At 41.6% G+C, this 16026-nt stretch overlaps 1 protein-coding gene across 3 annotated transcripts; it reads right to left on the bottom strand.

Annotated features, from left to right (window-relative positions):
• Window positions 1-506: 506 nt before the first annotated feature.
• Window positions 507-15812, bottom strand: pabpn1 (poly(A) binding protein, nuclear 1). Of its 3 annotated transcripts, none has more exons than XM_044177350.1 (7): window positions 15335-15812; window positions 12577-12685; window positions 11194-11261; window positions 9975-10081; window positions 9294-9381; window positions 8436-8587; window positions 507-838 (listed from the first exon to the last, which is right to left on the bottom strand). In XM_044177350.1, the coding sequence occupies exons 1-7, from the start codon at window positions 15467-15469 to the stop codon at window positions 643-645; spliced, it is 855 nt and encodes a 284-aa protein (XP_044033285.1). In that variant the 5' UTR covers window positions 15470-15812; the 3' UTR covers window positions 507-642. The 3 variants fall into 3 exon arrangements, with proteins under 3 accessions (XP_044033285.1, XP_044033287.1, XP_044033286.1); XM_044177352.1 differs by lacking the exon at window positions 15335-15812 and adding an exon at window positions 14901-15048; XM_044177351.1 differs by lacking the exon at window positions 507-838 and adding an exon at window positions 1873-1998 and having other exon boundaries at window positions 15335-15810.
• Between the last annotated feature and the right edge of the window lie 214 nt (window positions 15813-16026).

The following is a 16026-nucleotide window of genomic DNA, read 5'->3' on the forward strand; positions in this document are numbered from 1 at the left end:
ATTGCACATACTATTAAACTATCGCTTACCCAGATCAGAGAGGGCAGGGGAGAATGATTAGTCAGAATAAACTCATAGACACAGTCTCATTTTTACACAATGTCTTTATTTTTTTTTTCCCTAATTACAGACTTATGGGTTAAAAAAAAAGAAGAAAAAAAAGCAAAACATTTGTTCAAACCCACTCCCCTTTTTTCAAAAAAAAAAAAGAAAAAATAAAGTCTCCACACAAACCCCACCCCTGACTTTCCCTGCCCTAAAAACAGCTCCGGCCCACTCCATTTATTAAATTAATAATCAATGCCGTTAGCTCATCAGCCTTCCTCAGACAAGCCGTGACTGCACTGCGCGTAGTCAGAGAAAGGGGGCGCCTTAAGGTCCGCACTGTACACCCCAAAAAACACCCTTGTCTCTGGTCCTGCCTTCCTCAATCACGCAAACTTGCCTGCCTGCCACTCAGCTATGTTGGCTTCAGCTCTCTGTATATAAATCACGTGTTGGGTTGGCTGCCTGTTAAGTGCCGCCTGTACTGCAGTGTTCTGTGGTGTATGTTGTACAAGTGTGTGTGTGTGTGTGTGTGTGTGTGAGTGTGTGTCGTCCGCGTGTGTGTGAGTTGAAGTGTGAAACGGACTAAAAGCATCATCAGCGTTTGCTGTTGTAGTAAATGCCCCCCGCGGCGGGCCTGTGGTCACCCTGCCCCCCTCCCCCGCCCCCCCACACGGACAGGATGGGGTGAGTGTGCATAGCGGGAGCAGAGAGAGATAGAGACGCTGCGGAGACAGTGGGGGGGGCCGGCGCCACCTGGGGAGGGGTCGTCAGCCTCCACTGGTCCTGAAACCTGAAACGACAAGAAGTGGTCTAATATACAGAGAGAGGAGAGGGGAGGGGGAGGAGGAGACATGGAAGACAAGGAGCACAGAGAGGGAGAGGGGAAAAGGGGTGGGGGGAGATGCAGGGGCTGCACAAAATAAAAACATTGATGCCTGTCAAAGGAATAAAACAAGCTTGGGCCATGCCTGAGTTGGAGGAGACAGGTATGGACGAGCTGTGGGGAGGTGGCAGCATAATAAGGAACACCGCCCACGAGAAAACAAAAAGAAAAATAATCTATGCATGTACAATCCAACTGAACACTGAAGCTCCATCACTGTCCAGAGAGCAGTGGACAGCGAAAAACACAATCCATGGTGTGACGAGCCGGTGGGGGGGGGGGGATAAAATGCAGGGAGGGTAGGAGTGAGAGGTGCAGAGAACAGCAGACACAAAAGGGGTTGAGGGGGTGGGAGGGGATGGGGAGGTAATGATATACTCCAAACCACAAACTTAACACACACACACACACACACACACACACCACAATTACTCTGGCTAGCAGAAGTTTCACATATGTACGGTACATTAAAAACCAAAAACAAAGAAAAAAAAAAATAATAATACAGTATCTTTTCTTGTTGCTGTTTCTCCCCCCTCCCCTTTTTTTTCTTGTTTTGGTGGTTGAGGGTGAGTGGGTGGGCTGTGTTGGTGATGGTGTGAAAGCAGGAGGTCACAGCCAGACCAAAGGAGACACATCTGCAGCCTGAGATACCATCATCCCCCCTCCCCACCCCTCAAAACCAACAAACAACAAATGAAGGAATCTGCCACCGTATTCTTTCCCCAATGGCCAACTTATACCTTACCAGGGGTGACCGCATCAACCTCCGCACACGCACGCTCACACACAATCGCACACTGCGGCCAGTCAGTCTCTCTGTCCAGGAGAAGAGTTTTTTTTTTCCTTTTTTGTCTTTTTTCTCTCTTCTGGGGTTCTCTTCTTTTATTGTTGGGGAAGGGGAGGACTTTTTTCATTGTGTGTGGGTTTTTTTTTTTTTGTTTTTGTTTTTTTTTTTTTTTTTAAATGGGAACAGAGAGGGGGAGAGGGTTGATAGTAAGGGAGTGTTGGGAAGGGAGGGGGGTGTTTAGTAAGGGGAATACCACGATGTTGTTCGCCCTCGGCCCCTGGAAAAGAGAGAGAAAAAGAGGGTGAGTTTTTTTCTGGTTGGCTTAAAAAGACGGACACCAATTTCCTGGTGTGATAAAATATAATAGATGTGTATGATTGTGGGCAGAGAAAGGGTCTGCTGAAATTTCAGTCCAAGAAGTAAACTGAAGGGGAAAAAATATATATATATCAAAATGAATGACAATGTTTAGGACAGGGTTCACAAATTACTAAATAGACATACCATCTTAACGGTATTGTGCCTTTGATTATACAAGCTGTTGTGTTACAACAAATCAATCTGGAAGAAGAGACTACAGTGCTGAAAGAAGCTGAAAGCAGCTTTGTCAAGAGAGGAAAAGTGTTTATTCCAGATATTAGAATAATAAGTGTGTGAGTGTGAGGGGACAGCAAAGGCACTCTCTCTCCCTCTTTCTCTCTCTCTCTCTCTGTCTGTCTCTCTCTGCGAGAGCCGCCTCTGGGGTCACTGTGGGGAAAGACCTTGAGGACAAACAGCACCACACATATACCCCCAATAAGACACGATGCATGCGCACGCACACACAACAATTTGGGGGACAGGACTCACAACTGCAGCATTATTATACACCCAAAACACTGCCTGACACATACACAAAAGCCAGGCAGCAGCAAACCTTCCACACATCATCTCCACCATCTCACATACTCACATCAATCAGTGGCAACAAAACACAAAAAGGTCACACTGAGACTGAAACCAAACTGGTTGTTGGGCAAGATGCTGAGGTCAGGCTGCAGTAATGAACCCTCGTTTCTGGGCGTGAATGCTGTAAGGGTGAATCTGAGTTGGACTGTGAGTTGTGTGTATGTGTGTGTGGGGGGGGGGGAATTCATGTACAAGCAATGAAACACACTCCACATAAGCACAGAAAAAACAAAGGTTCTTCCACATCATGAGTACAGTATGAGTGTCTTCTGGCTCACATCAAAATCTTTGCTTTTTACCATGCCAACTCAGGAAGATAACTGATGTTAATGGATGTAATAGCAGAGAAAATATTTTGCAACCAGAGGCCAATTTCTTAAGTGCATGTAAACTTAAATTCTGCCAGATGAGGCTCTACTTTAGCCTGCGCAGACAACACTTGCCGTGGTCTTGTTGAATCTGAACTTCTTATAAAACAAAGCCAATCAACAATTAGATACTTTAATGAAACATAACTCTTGGACTGTGATTGCATGACCATAGCCAAGCACTGTGAAATCTTCCCAAGCACACAATGGGTCAATGCAAAGATTCTGAACTCACCATGTGTTTTTCTTCACCATGAATGTGTTCCCACAACAAGACAAGGCACCAGTGAAAAGTGTTATTTGATTCAGATCTGAGCCTGATTCTGTTCAACTGCAGCATGGTCTCAAGTAGACTAGTGATGAATTCCTGATGTAGCAACCGAACAGCCCTTCTCCTCTCTTCTCCAAGAAGTGATCAAGGCCAGTTAAAGTGGAACAACTCTGCTTCTCTGCATGCTATTCTTTGTGGGTGCTTATTACATATTAACCAATGCTGTTAGATAATAGGAAGATACACTATGTAGCTATCAGTAATACCCTTGAGGGTGTTTTCTATGATTATGAGTACAGCCACTGCAGTCAAATTCCTATTGGCAACAACGAAAACCATTTCATGACCTTCGAACTGCCAGTTTCAAATTTGACTGACTGCAAACAACATATTCAAAACTGTTAAGGTGGGGTATGCAATTCTGGAGAAATCTAATACCATGACAAATACCAGGATATAGAGCGAACAACGACAAAGAAAGTTAACTAACGTTGCTAGGTTGTGGGTTAGCAAACTGTCGCTACAGTTGCTGCTGCGAAGCTAACATGCAGAGAGGACGAGATGCTTTCCCAGTGCCAGCAAACCAGCTCCAGAGACGAATACGCACAACTCAACTGCTGCTATAGCTAACATCACAACAACAGCATATCTTGGCAAACAAGAAAGTAAGCTGAATGTCCGTGGGCAAGTCATTAAACCTTACCCGACACACAAATCATGGCTGGAATAGTGTTGTGTGGCCCGGTCTGAGCCACTGTGTTTATTTCCCATTTACAGAGCCAGGGCTGTGTACAAACACCAGAACAGACAGCCAGCGGACCGTGAAGAGATATTCACTGAATTTGACAAAAAGACATATTGGATTAGAAATGCATACCCCACCTTTAAATGTTAATTTGTATGCTTTTTTTAGCCCAGTCTTTTGAGTTCAATGTACTTCTTTTGTTATTCTGCTGGTCGAGGTGTCAAATCTTACATTCATTTTCTTCACATAACTGCCAGTTAGTCAGACAGAACTTCAACAATCACAATATGTTTTACCTATGCATACACACCAATAAGCTAACTTAGCATTTAAAGTCAAATGCAAATAATGCTTAGTCTTTCAGCTAATATCCCCCCCCCCCAGTCTTTGTGTGCTTTGTCCTGTAGCTCGGGCCAAATCCCAGTGAGAAAACTGGCAGGGTTAGGGTTTCTTGGTATGTGTGGGAGTGGCTGGAGTAAGTACACAGAGTGATTAGAGAGATTCTGACCTTGTGGTTCAGACACTTTCTCACACAAAGGAATGAATAGAGATGTAACCCTTTCTTGTGGTTATCTAAAGGCAGCCTTGCTGAAATGGGAATTCATTGCAAATACTCAAGTCAAGAGCAAGGGCAAAATGAAACAAGATAAAATGGACTAAATAAGGGCTTGTCAGAAGAACTTTGCAAACTGTTTCAACACTGAAACAAAGACCTCTGCATGAAGGGTTTTAGCCTCTTTTCCAAAATAACTGCTGCAGCATCTTTCTTCTGGAAAATGTTCTTTGTTCAACATTAAGTATTAAGCAATAGCCAAGGCCTGAAGGTTCCAGATGCTTTGCAGGGATGATCAAATCAGAATCTCTCAGTCTCAAAGTTCAGTGCATGTGTGGGGAAGTTGGCATGCTGATCAATGCGTTTGGCACCACACCTCTTCTCTCTTGTCTCAACAGAAAAAAAACAAGATGGCTCCAAAGATAGAGCTCCATGGGGCTTATATGGAGTTTCCAGTGAGATTCTTTGTAGTCTTGATTTCTCACTGCCTACCAGGGCTAGCCACAGTTTACATAAGAGCAACGGTAGGTTATGTTGTTGAGTTATGCTCAAAACCTCTGAGATTATTTTTGCAGCTTTAGCACAAAGTTAACTGCCAAGTGTCTTAATCACATGCTGTAAACACTAAGCTTACAGTGACAAACCCCATGTGGCCTTGCAGTAGAAACTAGACTACCAGACCCCACTGCAGAGCTGAAGTAAAGCCCATCAAAACACTGTATGTAGAAAGCCACCAGAATCCCAGTACACAACACTCTGATCAACACCAGCCTTTTTCTGTTGTTCAATATGGATCACAGTAATGGCAGACTATCAAGAAAAACCCACCACAAACACCATCACACAGCTGCAACAGAGTGAAGCAATGCTACCACTGTAGTGAACTTCACACAGACCAAACCTCTCAGCTATGCAAATTGGTTTGCAATCACTACTGCCATAAATAGTCCAATTACAAATAACATCCCAATCTTTCCAGAAGAAATGAAATACCAGCCACCGGAGCTTTGCACCAGTACCTTTCTGTTATCATTATGGTGCAGGAGATTGCATTGGCACTGACCCAAACTTGGTGTATGTACAGCATGGGAAGAACAAAGTGATGTGCACCAAGTCTGTTTGCCTCCATTGAAATGGTTATATGCGATATGGCATGCAATGAGCCCCTCAGTCCCACAACTGACGTGATGTTGATTTCTAACCTCACAACGTGGCATGTTTGTGGGCCTACGTTTCTATTACAGTCTCTAATACAATCTAACAAATGTTAGACCCTACAAGATTTGAGGATGGGAATTGGCTGTAATATTTACACACTACACACAAATTCAGATCTTAAAATTAATGTGTAAAGACCTTTGGAAAGGTTTCCTCCTCTCCATTGACAATACTCAGATTGCTTCTCTGGCCCTTCTGTACTTACCTTCTCGATTATACCCTATCATGAAGAACTTTGTTTTTCCTCACTTCCATTCTCAACTTATTTTCTTGCTCAGTATATCGTCCTTTCAATGTGACCACATTTAAAAACCCCTTTCTTACACTATCCACCCATTTTAGTCTAGAGTGAAAAAGCATAATCTGGACAACAATGTGCACCAAGCCAAGTGACAAATGTCCCTCACTTTCTGAGCTGTCCTCAACCAGTTTGATGGCTAAAAATCAACAATTTTCAACTTATCAAAAAAGCGTCACATACAGGCTTGTGCTGTGGGCATTACCACCAGCAGTATGTGGTACACATGCACAAATTTTTTCACCTGTTTTTTCGAGGGTGTATAAGGTAACTATGCTGGTCATATATATATATATATATATATATATATATATATATATATATATATATATATATATATATATATATATATATATATATATATATATATATATATATATATATATATATATATATATATATATATATAAAATGTATTATTTATTTTAAAGCTGTCAATTTCCCGATTTATGAACCCCATCCCTGTTTCCTTGCGAGTTTTCCCATCAAGTATATGAAATGGAGATGATCAGTGATTTCTTCATTGGGACATTAGCTTTCTTGTCCTGTTCTTCTTGTGGTAAAATACAAGGAGAGGACAGTTTTAAATCTGACTAATTGAGGCAATATTCTAATGTGCTGTGGAATAATTTATTAACAGTGCAATTCTTGTTTCCTCCTTCACTGAATCCCTTGACTGTACAACAAATACCAATAAAATTTCATCATAATTGCAGATTTATATACAGGGTTTCAACAAGTTAAAAGGAGCAGTGTGTAGGATTTACTGGCATCTAGTATAGGATATAAAGGAAAATCGGAGTCCCAGAATTACTTGCTAAGTAAATGAATTTATTCCCATTCAAAAATCCAAATCGCGCCGGACTTTGGTGATGCTCTCGATGTGAATACAGAACAATATTTGGTGATGGCAGGCGTTTGCTGGTGGCTTTTTACAACAGCTTTATGCTTTTCTGACCCCCCCCCCTTGGTTAAACAAGGCTTATAGTGAAGGGGTTTGAACTGTGATTTGCTCATCCTCGCAAAGTTAGAGTGAAGCCACTAACCAGCTGTAGGGGTATCATTAGGATTGTATCGTCATCTTATCAGCCCTGTTATTTATCAATACTCTTACCGGTTCTTTTTCATAACTAAAGAATTAGATTTTTTTAAATGATCATTTTTAACCAAATAAATTCAGAACAGGATTAGAATTGATTTATATTTTAAATAACTAAATATTGTTTCTAGAGCAGCAACAGTAAAGTTTACAACAGCAAAGTGACTATATACACTCAGTATCTCACTGGAAACAAATCTAAAATGTCAGTAAAATAAATAGCTATATTCCTGACATCAAAATAATGAGTGAGTGAGAAACAATGAAGAACACAGACAGTCAGTATCAGTCCTTTCTCCGGTCCTCCTTCCTCTGCTGCGATTCACTGCCTGCAGGTACCGCTTGGAGAGAGAGGAGGGGCTGGTTTATCTCAGCCACTAGCTAAGTTTACAAGAATTTGGCAAATTTTAAGAGTCGTGGCAAACTAAGATAAACACTTACGCTACATACAGACAGCTTTCGTTTTAGCACATTCATAACAATTCGGTATTAGCTTAAGGACGTTGTGGTTGAGTAAAACAACAATTGCGGACAAAGGTGGAAATTTCAGTTTTCTATTTTTTACTCGAGTTGTTGTCGACTGGAGTAAAATGTTACCTTTGTTTCACCTGGTTCTCCGTCTCCACTGCGGCCTCTACTCTGCTGTCCGCTGTGTGTGTGTGTGTGTGTGTGTGTGTGTGTGTGTGTGTGTGTGTGTAGGAGCTGAGCACCGCACGGTCAAACATGCAGAAGAGAGGAGAAGCTAGTGTGACCATAAGTGACAGTAAAACATGGTAGAGAACTCACAGCATAGTTTTTTTCCCCCCTTTTCATTCGGCTAAGGCGCTGTTAAAAACACTTAAATGGGGGACACCAGGCGCAACACACTAGCTGGGTAGTAGTTATTGGTTCCATGTTGGTTTCATTTAAAAGAGACTGAAGGCAACTTTATAAAAGTAACATTAACTTCATAATCCAATACATTTTAAGACCTGTCAAAATAAGACATTTTAAGGCCTAAAATTCAGATTATTCGATTTCAGACTTTTAAAAGGCTTTTTAAGGACCCGTGGAAACCCTGTATATAAATCTTTAACACCCGCTGACTGTCCATGATGGTCTGCCTTGTTTGTCCTGTCCTTTCCTTTCAGTGCAAACAGTGAGTGAGGTGCAGTGCATGCAGGTGCAGTGTTCTCCCACGGTGTCAGAAGTGAGGCGTCTCGGCGTCAGCTCACCTGAAGGCCCGTCCTCTGCCTCTGGGTGGTGTGTAGCCACTGTAGTAGCGTGCACGCGATGAGAAGCTTCCTCCCCGTGACCGGAACCGAGCCCGTGGAAAGCCGCGGTCTGTGGTGCTGATGCCTGGTCTGTTTGTTCTCTTAGCGCCCACCTGAGGAGCGAGAATCAAGCATGGGACAGTTACATAAACTAACATCCAGTCTTGTGGCTCTCCTCTGAACAGCTTTTGTGAAATCTCATTCCATAAATTTTGAATTCAATTTTCCTTTCAGTTTAATATATAAAGATCTATTTAGGTTTCTATGGATAATTTTATATCAGTGGTTCCAATCTTGTACCACAGTGACAAAAGCATGTATAACCTTTCCTTTCATACCCAACTGTGCATCAGCCACTGTCAATATTAGGAAAACTTTCACCAGAGAAAAACAAATAATCATTAAATAAGCTACCATAGAGCCTGGTTGGAAGACAACCCCACTCTACTCTTGGGTCAAGCAACACAAATAAAAGTAAAACACTATAACCATATTTCTATAAGCACAAAGGAGACCGTACCCACTCAGCCAATCAGGATAAACCCACCCAGAACTGGCAGAGTGATAAAAGTAGTCTTTACCACAGTCACTCCAAGCATCAGCTACATTTAACCAACAGTGCTTATTCTGTAACTGTTTTTGCTTGTTTATGCTTCTTAAGAGCAATGAAGCAGTCACATTGCCCACTGTCTTATTTCATCTCACAATGGTATCACTTTTCTTGTCATTCTGACCTACGAATTGAAATCTCAATGTGAGAACCTCCCAGTTGCTCTATGAAAACAGGCAAACTTAAGCTGAAATTAGAAAACCTCTTACCTTTATCTGCCTTCCTCTGAAAAGGGACTCGTCCAAAGCCATGGCTGTCCTAACAGACTCTTTGTCTGCAAACTCAATATAGGCAAATCTGAAGAAAAAACAAAAAAATAAATCACTCACCTACAGAAGTTCTCAAATGCAAACAAAAATCAGCAACATGCAGAGCTTGACAGCACTAGTATCTTGATTTATTATAGACGTAACACTGATGTATTAAGAGGATCACAAACATCTAAATGGTAAATCGATTTGCCTAAAAAGGTGAATGAACTAGTTTGTATAAAGTTAAAAGCCATTTCTGGTGGGATTTAATGCGACTTATTTACCTTTACAGACAATTGTATACTGACTGCAACGGATACCTTTTTTTTTTTTTTTTTAAACAGGAAAAGTGCAACCAGAACTCACAAATTATTTGACAGTGGTCCAAAACTGGTCCCAGGCAACCGTTACTGTTGAACCCTGCGCTTTTTTTTTTTTTTTTTTAACAAAAGCACATTCAACCATCCAGCTCTAGTAAAACTTTATCATTTGTATTGATGCTTAATAAAATCTGCACACCCACAGTGTGATTTTGTGTCTTATTTCTCTGCCAACAGTGTGACTTTGAGATGATATCCACTCCTCCACTAATTCATCCACTGCATAGTGAAAAGGTACAGTATTATGATGGTTTATTACCCCTTGGGATGCCCTGTGTATTTGTCACATAGGATGGTGACTCTGTTTACTGAACCGCAGCCATGAAAATGAGCCTCAAGCTCTTCTGCCGTGGCACCGTAGTCCACCTGAAGAGAGAAAGTATGAAGGTTAGACCTCAAGAGAGCTGCATCACTAATAGTGCATATGCAATTAAAATCAACATTTCTATTATTTTTCATCAGCTTGTGCTTTACATAAGACACTACTACATGAATAATTTATACATATTTATGTATGTTTATGAGTCAGGCTGAAATGAAAAACAATTACCACCTAAGTTTTAAATAAAGAGACTGTGGCATGAAAAAAATATATATTTTATTAAAACAAAACCTTAAATCATGAAAACAAAGGAACATTCAAAATACAAATGTGAGCAAAACGAATATCCTTTAGAGTTCAGTAAGGTTAATCCTAAAAAATATGGGAAGAATATAGCACAGATTTAATTCTGTCTAGAGCAGGCTGTCCTAAAAAAGTGACTGTGTGAGAGGCTACCAAAAGGCAACTCTGAAGAAGCAACAGGGCTCCATGGCTGAGATTGGAGACAAGGCATAAAAACAGCTATAGGCCAGGTGCTTCACCAGTCACAGCTTTATGGCAGAGTAGCAAAGAGAAAGACATTGTTTGCCAGAAGACACAGGAGACTCTGAAAGTGGAAGGCGGTTTAATGTTCTTATGAAATCAAACTTTAGCTCTGTGGTCATCATGCTACATGTTATGTTTGTCATAGCCCAAACAATGCACTTGGGATTCATTTTCCAGTAAGACCACAACACAAACATAATGGCAAAGCTACAAAGTCATGTAAAGCATCTTTAGAGTAACTTGAATAGCGCTCTGAATACTTAAAAAACAACAATATTAAAGTCCTGGAGTGACCAAGACCTAAATCCCATCAAGCATCTGTTGCATGACTTGAATATTGCTCTTCACTCACAGTCACCATGTTAGTTCACAGAGCATGAGTGGTTTTGCAAAGAAGCAAATGGGGGGGGGAAACTGCAGTGTCCAGATGCCCACTGATACCCATCCACAGACCTTAGTGGGGTGAGTTTTTATAGGCACTTTAAGTTATGAATCAGTGTCAGATGTTTTCTTAAAGAATTGGATTATTTTCTTTGATGTCATCTCAAAATTTTTAACAAGAAACGTGAAAAAAATAGCGTCTGTATCAGACAAAGAGACGGTTACTCACATTTCCGACATAAATCGATCTGCCATCTGCTTCCATCTTTTCCTCAATGGACATGATGACGGGGCCAACTGCACAGGGGGAGAGAGGGGAGAAAACAAATCTACATGAGCAAATAAATATTTCAATTAAAACCAAAATCTTCAAAACAGTTATTTCTCCAACTACATGTGAAATAAGTTGTGTCTACAACTGGCAAGTCCATCGAATGACAAGAATGGATGGGTGGTGTATCAAGTGCAGGTCTTTAGTGCATTAAAAAAGGGACACCCCAAAATCAAAAACACATATTTTACCTGTAGTGCTATTTATCCATCTAGATTATTTTGGTGTGAGTTGCCAAGTTTTGGAGTTATCGGTAGTAGAGATGTCTGCCTTTTTTGAATATAACGGAACTATATGGCACTCTGCTAACTAATTCCTTTCTACCAATAGTTCCTACATGAAACTGCTCACATCAAAACTGTGGACTATCTTGAGTATATTGGGTCATGATTTCTGGAAAGAGACATTGCTGTTGAGTTTTTCAATGTATTTTTTGGCGCTTTGAGCACCACAAGCCCAGTGCAATATTATATTCAAAAAAGGCAGACATCTCTAAGGCCGATATCTACAAAATGTGACAACTCACACCAAAACAATCTAGATGCATAAATACTCCTACAGGTAAGAGGAAAAATATGCATTTTTGATTTTGGGGTGAACTGTCCCTTAAAGTTCATTAAATTTCCCATTTGAGGATGGGGCTGAGAAAAGTTGCCTGGCTTTTGTATTAGCTGAAATTCGTGTCAGGTTACATAAATTGTCAAATAAAAAATGATAACTGACAACTGTGTTGTTGTGCTTTAAGACTATTACTAACTGTACTGCATAATTACTTTCATTCACCATACTTCTCTCTGTGTCTTGTATTTTTGCGATGTCATTTAGCTCGATAAACCCCACTACTTTAAATTTTAATGAATGTATCAGTCTGAAACAAGCCTTCCAAATGCATACTGCAGTCTCTTGCAGCCATGCTATTACTATATTGTTGGATTGTTAAATTAAGTGTGCAGCCATAACAAACATGCTTTATTAAACTAACTCATGCACCAACTATAGAATTAGATTACTTTTTCTAACTTTAAACAAAACTTTAAAGCAACTTTCTATTCTTGGCACACCAGCACAAGGACTCAGTATTGACAGTGACATGTGGATAGTTTTCTAATAATTCCATGCACTAAACTTATAACCAAGTACTAATCTGAACTCATATTTTAATGTACATTTTAAAAATAAAACTGTTAGTTTGGGGTCACTGGTTGTGGCAATTAATTTTAAAGCAATAGGAAATGTGGACAGATGGAAAGTCAGAATAGCCACACACACACACAAACGTACCTGGCGGGGGGCTGAGATTCATCTGTTTTTCCACCTCGTTCTGTAGCTCCTTCAGCTTCTCTGCCTCTTCCTCCATCTCTCTCACCCGGGCTTTGATTGCCTCCAGCTCCTGCAACAGACACAAATTCCATCAGAGCTGTCAGTCCATCATGAGCACAATACAACTCACTGAAACATTAATCACAAGTGACATAATAACACAGTGTGGATGATTGTTATGCTACGCTAACAAATGCTGACCAACTAACCAAATCTAGCCATGAAAATGTAGTCATGAACAAATGTTGCCATAACACCCCTTTGACAACCACACTGACAAGTGCACACTAGGGAAGATGGTACAGTAGCAAGACGATGCTGAACCTGTGTACGTGATGGTGCTGTCATAACATGACCTTAAGTGTGTGCGTTGTTCAAATCTGAAAATCCACACATTGGGATTGAGTCCATCTAAAAAAAAAAACAAAAACAAACAAACAAACAAAAAAAAAACTGTCTGACTGGTCCTGCACCTTCACTATAGTTGCAATGCCTCTCATCTCCCACATTTTTACAGTGTTTTCTACCACCAAGCCTAAATTTGGCACTATCTGCCTCCCACAATTTGAAAGTTAACCTTAAAAAGGCATTTTTTAAAAAGTGCCTCATCTGGGTCATGATATGCTTGAGTAGCATTCAAAACATAATGGATACAAATAAAATTGATGAATCAGTATGGCGCGCTCAGTTTTCACATTTCCTGTCACTTCTCAATGAGTATAAAGCCAATATTCAGAGATAGCTTTCAAAAAAGATACAACACAGAATCCAAATGACAAGTAAAAACACTTGAGAACACAAAAAGTAATCAATACAAATTTCAACAACATTCATTATTTAAGTAGTTTACCATGTACAAATGCAAACACTCAACTACACTCATAACATTTCTTTCTGTTATAAATACAATATTTCTGGCTGACATCATTTTGGCTTCATGCCCCTGATTATACGCATTTGCTATTATTTCATTTTGACACTGAACTGGTCAATAAATAATTACTATAACAACCAATGAGAAAATTGATTTGTTTCAGGTCTAATACAACTCAAGTTCAATTAAGAGCCATTTTGGAAACAACTGGAAATGTATTTGGGGCAGTGATGATGATCGGGTCTGAGATCAGAAGAAAAACTGAAACCCACAAAACAATCCAAATATTAAATATTCTTATAGTGAACACAGAGATGGCTGTGTCCTCACGTGGGAGCGGACCCTCCTGTCTGACAGTGGTGCACTGCAGTACAGTGGGAGTCATTCCAGCTCCATCCAGGGCTGCTGCCTATGCTGACAGGATTTGTAATGTAAAAGGCTCTTTGTACAACTGGGTGCAGTGACAAAGATAGAGCATATTAAATTCAGGACTTCTCAACAGAGGAGAGCAAAACTGCACGTGATGGTAATGGCACCATCATTTCTCAGCCCTATTGTATCCATGTGCCTGATAATCTGACACATCAAATGTCAACAACCTTTAGCTATATGCATCATAGTGCATGTCGAGATCATGGATGAGGAGGGAATAATCCATATTCACAGCAAGATTGTTAAAGTAAGCCATTTAACAGTGACACGCTGGAGCTCCTATTTTTTGTCGCATATTCAGAGCAAGCTCTTTCTCTCCCCTCCCTTCTCTCATTCTCCTTGCCCTAGCAAAACATTGAAGGATGCAAACCCAGCCCCTCAAATACCGCAACCCCCTATTTCTGCGTTGTATGCCGCGCTCTTACTGCCCGACAGACAGTACTACAACCTCAAAACCCACCTGGACATGCTGCATAGACATTACCAGGGAATATGCACTTGAGTGCAGGTATTGGGAAATGAAAATTAGGCCGACTAACAGTGATTGTACATCTTGGACCATAATACCGGACACAGCTAATCATATGTCCCATTGATGCGCGATACCAACCGTCGTCCAAAATAAATGACAAAAATGGTCAGGTTCATGTCTGCCATCTCCACCCTAGCTTTGTTAAAATCAGCTAGCTTGTTAGCCAGTCAGGGTCCTTTTATCGCACGATAACAAATCTAGCAAGCAGGCCAATAGTTGTTAACGTTAGCCCCCACAGCTTTAGGTGCAAATTCCGCATTTTATCTCGCGACTAGTGATTACGGGTTACAGTTCCTCTGGTCATTTTAGCTGCAGCACTTGATGCTGGTGCTTGCGATAAGCTAACGTTAGCCTGCTGACTCTCGGTCATTTGCAAGTGCACACACCGGTGCTCGAAATGCAGCAGCAGTCAGCATAATGGTGAATGGAATACAAAGATGTCATTACCGTAAGCAGGTCGCCTTCTCGAGCAGGTAGACTCGCACAGCGGCGGCTAATGGCGGCGGCCTGTCCTACCCTCGCCCCTGACTGTCTCCTGCATCTCCGTCTAGCATTTTTTTGAGACGAGGACCCCCCCGCCCCCCAACGGCTCGAGCTGCTCGAGCTGCTCCCTGGCGCAGAGAAACTGGCGCCGCTGTTGCGCCAAGATGGCTGCCGACATCACGCATGTCACCACCCATTTCTACTGCACTGCGTGAACCACAATGGCGGTTAATATCGACCTGGCGATAGCAGCAATGCACACGGCATGTGACCCAAGATTTGTGGGGGGGGAAAAACAACAAATTGGTTGCCTGCTTCCACTTACTACTCCGATTTGACCATAACGTGTACTGGTATTCATGTGGGCCCTCACAGCTGAAACAATGCCCTTCACTTACCGGGTCTTCAATTGCGGCCTCTCCCTCTTCTAACCCCGGTTCTTCGTCACCGACACCCGGGTCTTCCAGCTCTGGATGTCCGGGGTCTGAATCTAGTAGGGATTCCTCCGCCAGTCCGTTACCGAACTCCGCCATCGCCCTGTTCCAACTGTACCGACTCGCCTCGTGGCCAAACCAACGTTGCAGGCCCCTACTCACACACAAGGGTGTAGAGTGAGCGGGGCGGCGAAAAGAAAAAAACGGCGGAAAACGCTGCTTAGTAAAGTTAAAATGGGAATAAAATGCTAGCTACAGTTCCAGCCACTACTCAAACAGCATACCACGATGAACAGGGACTCCTGTTTCACTCACTACCTTTACGCAATGGTCCTGATTTACGATAGAGAACCTAGTTTATTTACTTAAATGTGTATATAAAAAAGGCGAGGACTCTACGCGAGAGCGTCGGCGTCCCTTCGGTTCAGAAATGGAAGCCGGGGGCGGAGTCATGTATCACTGCAGGCGTAAAACTCTCAATCCAATTCGTCAGCGAATTCTTCTAGACAAACCTCTTTGCTGTCTACCGCGTTCCTATTGGATAATCGCACAGGACTTTCCGGTTCCCAAATCGCATGTGTGCCTTTAATTGGATTACGTTTCTGTCGATCATATCTCTGTCAGTCGTAAGTAGACTGGCAAAGCCAAGTGTTCAG

Source organism: Siniperca chuatsi, linkage group LG19 (assembly GCF_020085105.1).
Source record: "Siniperca chuatsi isolate FFG_IHB_CAS linkage group LG19, ASM2008510v1, whole genome shotgun sequence".
In the NCBI taxonomy this organism is placed as follows: domain Eukaryota; kingdom Metazoa; phylum Chordata; class Actinopteri; order Centrarchiformes; family Sinipercidae; genus Siniperca; species Siniperca chuatsi.